Below are 9,553 nucleotides of genomic sequence, written 5' to 3' on the forward strand. Positions count from 1 at the left end.
CAAGACAAAAAAATTTACCATAGTTGGAACTGATTCAAGATATGAAATGAAAACGAGTACTAGTAGAAACAGAACTTGAAAAGGGCATGATGGCATGGCTACCCGTTCCTTCTCATTTTAAAGTACCACCGATTATTGCCATCGCAAAACGCCAATAAAATGACACATTTGAACAAAATATATGACAACATTGCACCCTGAACAATTTGGAACTGATTACCAAAATCGTCACGATGTTAATCAAGTGTGTAATAGCTTATTCTCAACTCAATCAAACTCAAAAAAAGACAGACCTTCAAGGTCACTCCATCACCAATTTACCAATTGAAGCAAATTGAAACGGCAAGAAAAACTATATCTGACATAATAATCATTGTCGAGTTTAGTCCTCCGGAAGCAAAAGTAAAAAGAAAACTGGATGGAAGCTAGTTGACAACGTCGAGAACCAGCTTGCGAGACTTGAGAACTGACCACTTCAATCGACGGTAATAAGCAGCTTGAAGTAATGCCAGTGACAGTACGAATATCCATTTAAATCCCATCTGCATGACACAGTGCCATAAATACAACATAGCTTTTTAATAATCTCACGGACACATGACTTTGAAGTAAACATACCAGCTTTCTCTCTTCCATTTCGGGTTCCGCGGCCCAAGACAAGAATGTCACAACATCTTTACCCATCTGCACCAAGGCATCATAAAATTTACCCTCGAGAGAACATGTGAAAACATGGAAGGAGCTTCTTATTGCTCCAGGGGGAGATTTTTACTAGGGAAACCAACCTGAGATTCTGTTGCAGGTGTACCATCCTCATACTCTACTGCACCATCATTAAGCATTTTAGGCATCGCAATTGCTCCACCAGGAAAATAAGGATTATAATGCAACCCCTCCCGAATCTACAATACCAATTAAGAATAGCAATGGAGTGAGGAGGTGTCAAATAGCAATAACTCAAATGAACATAAACATTTACACATTAAGAGAAGCTAGACAATATATGCTCATGCTTTACATAACTAAAGATCCCTGATGTATAATTCTTGTCTCTACCAATGGGATGCGTATAACCTCTGGGCTTGTTGTAGATCATACAATCATATACAACTGATAACTGAAGCAAACAACTTTTGACCCTGTTCCTTGAAACAGAAGGGAACAGGGGAATTGTAGTCTGTATGGATAAGTAATCTGCATCTGAGGGAAATTGGTTGAGGTACAAGATATTTCTTGCATCAAACGAAAAGTGCAATTTTGTGCAAGATAAGCACATGATAAAAAGGGTAGTGCTACACCTAGACCAGTTGAATGCATTAAATAGATAGCAGATTTGATTTTTTTTCTTGTATGTACTGCATATGTGCATTATAGTTTTTGCTGTATGAATGATGGAAATTAGAAAGGTTGGAACCCCCCTTCCAAGAAAAAACCATATAGAACTATGAAAGTAGTGCTCAATTTATGACAGACTTTGAAATCTGTTCTTTTCTCTTCTTATTTTTTGTTCTTTTTGGTGTACTACTATTTCAGGATTTCAAACTGAAATTTTCAACTAAGAGAATTAAGAGTACAAATATACATTCTACTTCAAGCACAAGTTGTTCACATTTACAATAGAAAATCTGTAAGACATGGTGGATAAAAATTTACCGAGACACCAGCAGGGGGATCACGGTAACCAGTCAGAAGGGCAAATGCGTAATTCTGACCATCATGGCGAGCCTGAAAGGACCAAGGGTAAGATAATTCTGGGACAGATAGCATAGACTCTGAACAAAATTAAGCAAAAGACAGGAATTACTTTGGTGATAAGGCTTAGATCTGGAGGATAGGCCCCTCCATTAGCAAACCTAGCTGCTTGTTCGTTTGAATAAGGCTGAGGAAAACGATCGCTGAGTTTACCGGGGCGTGTGAACATCTCACCCTCGTCATTAGGTCCATCAACCACTTCAATCTCGGCTGCCATAGCCTTTGTCTCCTCTTCCGTATATGCAACACCGACCAAATCACGGAATGATATAAGTGACATAGAATGGCAAGATGCACAGACCTGTTGATAAACCTGATGACCACGACGAATCCTGCTCAGGCAAAATTGATATTAGCAATTGATATTAGGAAAGTGCATCTAATAGGCACAGCACACATCACTATGTAAATCTCCATACCAAAAAGAACAACTTTACAAGATTTTCTCAGGAAACTATAAGCATATCATGATTCCAGTTGCCTTGCTAGTTGTATTGCCAACCGTTATCTCATTAATAACTTTAAGACAAAAATGTAATGTGGTACAACCTCAAGGCACTAGAAGTGCAAAATGAAAATAATACCACAGAGGTTGGGACAAACGATTAACATCTATGACTCAACAATAAAACCACAGACATATAGGACTACCATAGAGGGGTCCAATTTTTAGCCTGAAATAGTCTAGATTAAAGTCTATTGAGTCACAATACAAACTCGGTATCAGTATTACTAGAGCACAAAAGATCCGAAAAAAGAAAAGAAAAAATCAAAGGTTCCATCAGAACTCACGAAGCATGATCATATGAACTGAGAATGCCCTTGTGAGGCCAGGGATAGTGAGGAGGCGGTAATCCATGTTCAGCCTCATCAGCAGATGCTATCATTCCAAAACTCAAAAGCCCTGAAAGACCTGCTCCGAAGAGTGCGAGTGCTCTATAGGACTTCATGCCAGTAGACCCAACATTATTGCTCTTTGATATGAGAGACGACAATAAAGGAGGGGCCTACATATTGATATACAACAACATTTTAGCAAATACAGTAGTCAAAAGACCAAAGCCATTCTCTAGAGAGAGAAAAAAGTTTTCTTTCTTATCAATACAAATCCAGGAAATTATTCAAAAAAGAAGACACTAGACTTGGATTATTACATGAGTTAATATCAAACAATAATAATAAAATAAAAAGGATGCTAGATTCTTGCCCAGATAGGATAACAAATAATGACATTACCATGTCAGCAAACGTAAACAATCATGAACTGGTATAAAACCAAATCTATGTATTCTTATAAATATAATTTTTTTTATAAGTAAATATTTTAAACCCAGTATATATTAAATAAATTAAGCATAGTATCGGAACCTGACCTACCTACGGAATTTTCGGAGGAGAAAAAATGGGGGAAGAAAGTGTTAAAAAAGCACATGAAACTGAGTAAGGGGATTCACATAAACCTAAAACTAGCAAATCTTTTTATCAACACTAATTTGGATTGTCTAGGATGAGACAACAGAAGCCAACATCAATTTTATCTGAGTGAGGAAGGGTCCGAAGGGAGGAAGTAGTTGCGGTAGACAGAATCTTACTGTTGATTGAGATTCAAGTTTCCTTCTCAGTAGCTGGTGGATCACTCGTCCAGCCATTGCAGTCAATGCTTCTTTCAATTACTCACCCTAAAAAAAAAGAAAGAGCAAGTGTTATTGGAGGAAATAATTTATAAAAAAAAAAAATTCTTAAAGATTCAGACAAAGAGAAGTATTATCACTAAATTAGGGAGTAGAACAGCACAAAAGAGTTAGGATGTGTAGTCGAACACAAAAAGAAAGAATGATTCGTATATTCATTGACATTCAACTTCCTATACATACTACATACAAATGACAATTGTACACTCATAAACTATACTAATTACAACCATGTCCTCTAACACTCCCCCTCAAGTTGGGGCATATATATCATATAAACCTAGCTCGAAACAAATAAGCTTTAACCGACTACAACACAGTGGTTTGGTAAACATATTTGCAAGTTGATCAGCAGACTTCACAAAGGGTGTAGAAATGTCACCACCCAGTATCTTATCCTGAATGAAGTGACAATCAATCTCAATGCGTTTAGTCCTCTTATGCACAGGATTACACGCAATATGCACTGCAGCTTGGTTATCACAAAGTAACTGAGGAGGAACAGGAGCTGGAAACCCAATCTCTTGAAGAAAGTGTTGCAACCATGTCAGCTCACTAGTAGCGTGAGTCATTACTCTATATTCAGCTTATGCACTAGACCGAGCTACTACTATTTGCTTCTTACTCTTCCATGTAACCAAGTTACCTCCTATAAAGGTACAATATCCAGTAGTCGATCTTCTATCTGAAGGAGATCCAGCCCAATCAGCATCTGAAAAGGCTTCAATTCTAAGATGTCCATTTGGTCTATACAACAATCCAAGGCCAGGAGCTCGCTTAAGCTAATAAAGAATATGGATTACAACATCCCAATGTGAGATCCAGGGCGTTTGTAGAAATTGGCTCACTACACTCACTGCATAAGAGATATCAGGTCTAGTGATAGTAAGATAATTCAATTTCCTAACAAGCCTTTGATACCGACCTAGATCTCCAAACAACTCCCCTTCCTCTTTCAAGAGTTTACGGTTTGGGTGCATAGGAGTGTCAATAGGTTGTGCACCTAACATGCCAGTTTCTTCTAGAAGGTCAACTACATATTTTTTCTGAGAGAGGTTAATACCTTTTTTAGATCTGCCAACTTCAATTCCAAGAAAGTATCTAAGTTTGCCCCAAGTCTTTTGTCTGAAACTGATCATGTAAAAATTGTTTCAGCCTAGCAATTCCAACTGAGTCACTCCAGTAATTACAATGTCATCAACATATACAACCAACAAGATATGACCTGCATCACTATGTAGGTGAAATACCGAGTGGTCTGTTTGGCATCTATGAAAACCAAATGCCAATACAACATCAGAGAACCTCCCAAACCATGTTCGAGGAGATTGTTTCAAACCATATAATGTCTTTTTTAACTTGCACACAGTACCTCGATACTCCCCCTGAGCAACAAACCCAAATGGTTGCTCCATATACACTTCCTCATTTAGGTCGCCATGTAGGAATGCATTTTTAACATCCAACTGAAATAAGAGCCAATCCAAATTAGCAGCAAGAGAGATCAATATGCAAATAGAAGAAATTTTGGCAACCGGAGAGAAAGTCTTGTCATAATCAATGCCATAAGTTTGAGTGTAACCCTTAGCAACCAAGCAGGCTTTCAGACGTTCAACAAAACGATCAAGATGGAATTTGATTGTATATACCTATCTACAACCATTTACCAGACGATTGTTATTCCAGATAGGAATAAGCTCTTATGCCAAGTTGGGGGCATACGCAATCGAGGATGGGATAGTAGAGACTTGCAACCAAACACCTCAAGACGTCGACGTCGCCGGAGATAAACAGGCCTTCTGGCAACCGATGACAATGGGAGACTCACCGGTGTGCACAGAAAATGATGATGAGCTCGATTCTGGTGCCCAGTACCGGAGACTACACTTGAGGTCACTGGAAACACATTGAAATAGCTTTCGGCCGCCAACGACGAAGAGGAAAACAACCACTAACCACCACAGACAACGACGGTGATACCACAGACAACCCCTCTGCGCCACTAACCACCACTAGCTCCATCGCACAACCACCACTAGCTGACTACTCAACACTCTGATACCATGTAGTCAAACACATAAAGAAAGAATGATTCGTATATTCATTGACATTCAACTTGCTATACAAACTACATACAAATGACAATTGTACACTCATAAACTATACTAATTACAACCATGTCCTCTAACAGGATGCATAGCCAATAAAATCACAAATCATTCACCAATCTCCTCAGAAGAAAATAAAAATAGATATACATCAAACTGACTATGTTGGAGTACGTGTATTAGTTGAATCAGTTTTGAACACGTGAGAACCCCAGGACAAGTAAATGCAGAAACATGTGGAGCTATAGAGAGAGAGTGGTTATGATTATTCCACTTTCCAAACTATCTAAAGTGCTAAGGTGTCTTATTTGTGTTTATAACAAAATAATTCCAGCAAACACCAAGAAAACAATTTAGACCGTTAATCATCACTGAAGCTTTAGGTATTAGAAGACAAAAGTGTCTCTCCCTCCTCCCTACCTACATCAAAGTCAATCATTACTTTTTTTTTTTTTTTTTTCATAACCTTGGATGTCCAGGCCAGCTTGCGCGCACCTCAACTAATCCCATGGGGCCCTAAAGTTAACAACCAGGTAAACCTCCAATGGCCCTAAGGGCTCGAACTAGTGACCATTGGGGAGCAAACTCAAGGCCGGACCAGCTGAGCTACCCCTCAGGGTTGACCATTACTGAAGATCAAGTAGAAGATGAAAGTGGCTCTCTATTTCTCCCTCCCATGAAAGTACATTAAATTTTAGGTACTCCATGCATTCATCAAATTTGTTTTTACTTATCTTTTTCCTATAACAAGGGGAAAGAAAAGTAAAGGAAATAAAATATCCACGTAACCATGACACCAGCAATCAATACATGAACTCGTAACAAGCATTGTCAGATTGTAAGTATATCCTGTACGAGGAAATTCTCAATAAATGAAAGGTCACTCACACACCTTTCTTCAATCTGAAATCAGCTGTAGAAGATGTATCAAAAGTAACCCAAACCACTATCCTTCAAGTTGAATCCAAAATACAATCACCGAAATAAAACACAGCCAAAAAATAAAATAAATGGGTCTTCATACTTTAGCTCCCCCTCATCAAATATATAACGCCTAACACCCCCCCCCCCCCCCCCCCCCCAAAGCAGTGGATAATAACCCAACAAAACTAGATTGTAGAATTTATTTATTGTTATTATCTTTTTAAAAAAGATAAAGAAAGAGAAAACACGCATATTTAATTTTCATTCCATTTCACTAAACTATTGCGTCTGCAGTGTGCGCACAATCACTGACCAATAGACATTGAACGAGATACATAAAGATGCCTAAACCGCTAAACCAAATGCCTTAGACCCTTATATGGTCTACCCATAAGCCGTTAACATTCACGTCCATACAACCAATAAACAGATTATAAACTTTCTTTCACCTCGTTTCTGCTGAAAATAATAAAAAAATGTATAAGAAACAAAGCCTAAACTTGAGAGTAGCGCACAGATCGAAGAGTGTTGAGAGATTAACCGAGAAAGAGAGGAATCAAATGGGCAGAGCTTTGATTCGAATCTGAAATCGTTTAGAGAGGAACTTACGGGGGAACGGAGGCTATGGAATCGTCGGGGGCCGGTTGCAACTCGGAGATCCAACGAGGAAGAACTGCTGCGAGGGGAAATTGGGGACGAACTCGCTACTATCCCTTCAGCTATCTTCTACCACGAGTGAGAGGTTCTAGGCCTATGGGCTTCCCACGGAGGCCCACCTATGATTTTTTTTTTTATAGTCACCATTTTTTTCTTACAATAATAGTATATTATAATTCAAAAGATTTGTCAAATGCCTCGTTAGTAACTCACAGTATAGGAATGGAGTTTGAAACCCTACTCCCTAAGTAAAAAATAAATAAATCAAAAAATCAAAAGATTTAAATATTTATGATCATATTCAGTTAATTGGATTTTTCTTATTCGGTTTTATAATCTAAATTGTTCAGTTATTGATATTATTTTTTTATATATTTGTAAAATAAATTTATCATGTCATATTAAAACACATTAATTTATAAATTTTGCTTTTTATAGTTATCTTCATAAGAGCATTAGTATTGGATTATGCAAATGCAAATGTAAAATTTACATAATATAACATAATTTTGCATTTGACTATTTTACTAAACTTATTCCCATATTGGATTATTCATCTATTAGTCAAAATAATAATAAAATATTATAAATTTAATAAATTTTTTTTCAATTTTTTTTTCAATTTTTTTTTCTAAATTAAGAGTTATATGGAAATACGTTAATACAAGTGCGGAGCAATATTTTTAGATTGCAGCAAATATATTCTAAATATTTAATACAACACCATTGAAAAAAATACATCTGTCTATTACATTTTTTACCTAAAAAAACACCCATTAATTTTCTTTTTATTTCCAGCTCAAATCTCAGCCCTAGGAGTACTAAAACAAAGCACAATCCAAAAATAAATAAAAAAAATCTTAAATCTGAAAGATTGAACCCAACAATAACAGGTAAAAAAAAACACTTAGAAAAAAATAAATGGTACAGAAGAAAAACAAATGAACGAAATAAGAAATAGAGAAATAGCACAAAAGAAAAGTAAAGGAAATAACAAGTATCCGAAAATATTTTTAATCAATTTGGTCTAGCTACAATGATCACCACCAAATATAACCCCCAATCTAAAATTATTGTAATTAAAAGTTATATCCTTTTGAAATTGCAAAATTTAATGTAGACTATTTTTAGAGTCTATTAGTTAAACTCCTCGTTGAATTTGAATTTGCATAATCTAAGGAAGATGCTCTAAACTTTTTGATATTTTTCTTTCCTTCGTACCTCTGTTGTTGTACTCAATGCTTATACCATTCTCGAGCATAATTATACATATCCTCAAACCATTAGTCTACTTTATATAAATATTGTTCTCTCAATGGAGTTTTACAAAAGAAATATATCTTTGTTTTGTTAATGAGAAAGTACTCGTAAAAATTTTTACTTAAAATCGATATTTATAATTGTGAAGTATATAAACATCGCGTAATCTCTTTAACAATAATAAATAAATACGAAACTTATATAAAAAAAAATTATTTTTTTAATAATAAATTTCATTTTTTTAAATAATTACACGATATTTACCGATATAACATTACCAATTTCTACGGGACGCAGAACTTGGTCAGTGATTACCTATAATTTGTGGTACTTAAAGTGAAAAAGGAACTGTTCATAGTTTGTCAAACAATTTCTTTCAATTTTGTCCATAGAATTCTGCTTTACCATTAACCATGTAAACTTTATATGACGTATACAACATGCAATAAATAGTGAGAATCATGAAGCTCGAGTTGTCTTCGGTCTTTTCATGTTTGCAACTTCGTCGTGTAATATTATACCTCCAAATGGCCACTTGGACACTGGCTCGTTGGCTCCACAGTTGCTTTAAGCCACTAGTTTTGCTGTAACTTCTAGTGCTCAATAGCTCTCTAACGAATTGACCAAAAAAAAAAAAACAGAGAGCCAACATATAACAGCTGACAGGCATCCCTTATGAACGCACATTGCACAAAAAATGAATGAATTAGATGGGTCATTCGTGATCGCATTCACAAAGTAACAAGAATATCCTCAAATCAACTGCCTGCACAACTCCAAGACACCGAACAAATTCAATGGCAGAAATCGCATGCATGAAGCATTTTCTTTTCCAACTTAACAAGCTGAGTAGCAACTCGCTTCTTAATTGGTTTCATCAGATCACTGTCTGCCAACTAACGTAATAGACAAATATCAACCAAAACTAAGCAAACAATAAATTATATTTACTCAAAATTCATGCACAAATTTGGAGAAGCAAGATTACCAAAGACTCGTGTCTTCATTCAACAAAGTAGGGTGGACAGCAAGTTGTGCGATAAGATAATCAACAAGTTGGTAACAGTACTGATCGTTACATACATGGGCTCATCTGTAAAGTTCAAAACATGTCACCCTAGCTAGGAATCTGTTAGACAAGAAGATTCATTCTCCATTGCC

At 36.3% G+C, this 9,553-nt stretch overlaps 1 protein-coding gene across 3 annotated transcripts; it reads right to left on the minus strand.

Annotated features, from left to right (window-relative positions):
• Positions 1-190: 190 nt before the first annotated feature.
• On the minus strand, positions 191-7,226 carry LOC121252129 (cytochrome c1-2, heme protein, mitochondrial-like). 3 transcript variants are annotated; one of them, XM_041151611.1, is made up of 8 exons: positions 7,085-7,226; positions 3,345-3,415; positions 2,545-2,759; positions 1,805-2,084; positions 1,654-1,725; positions 786-902; positions 619-684; positions 191-542 (listed from the first exon to the last, which is right to left on the minus strand). In XM_041151611.1, the coding sequence occupies exons 2-8, from the start codon at positions 3,399-3,401 to the stop codon at positions 426-428; spliced, it is 924 nt and encodes a 307-aa protein (XP_041007545.1). In that variant the 5' UTR covers positions 3,402-3,415; positions 7,085-7,226; the 3' UTR covers positions 191-425. The 3 variants fall into 3 exon arrangements, with proteins under 3 accessions (XP_041007545.1, XP_041007546.1, XP_041007547.1); XM_041151612.1 differs by having other exon boundaries at positions 3,345-3,412; positions 7,085-7,179; XM_041151613.1 differs by having other exon boundaries at positions 3,345-3,425; positions 7,085-7,175.
• Between the last annotated feature and the right edge of the window lie 2,327 nt (positions 7,227-9,553).

Source organism: Juglans microcarpa x Juglans regia, chromosome 2S (assembly GCF_004785595.1).
Source record: "Juglans microcarpa x Juglans regia isolate MS1-56 chromosome 2S, Jm3101_v1.0, whole genome shotgun sequence".
NCBI lineage: Eukaryota > Viridiplantae > Streptophyta > Magnoliopsida > Fagales > Juglandaceae > Juglans > Juglans microcarpa x Juglans regia.

What these genes read in the sequence shown, in the direction of transcription:
- LOC121252129 (XM_041151611.1), bottom strand. Translation starts at nt 3,401, where the DNA reads ATGGCTGGACGAGTGATCCACCAGCTACTGAGAAGGAAACTTGAATCT. An exon ending in ATCCCCCTGCTGGTGTCTCG is followed by an intron (nt 903 to 1,653) that starts GTAAATTTTTAT and finishes TTGGTATTGTAG; the next exon opens with ATTCGGGAGGGGTTGCATTA. An exon ending in CACCTGCAACAGAATCTCAG is followed by an intron (nt 685 to 785) that starts GTTGGTTTCCCT and finishes GCCTTGGTGCAG; the next exon opens with ATGGGTAAAGATGTTGTGAC.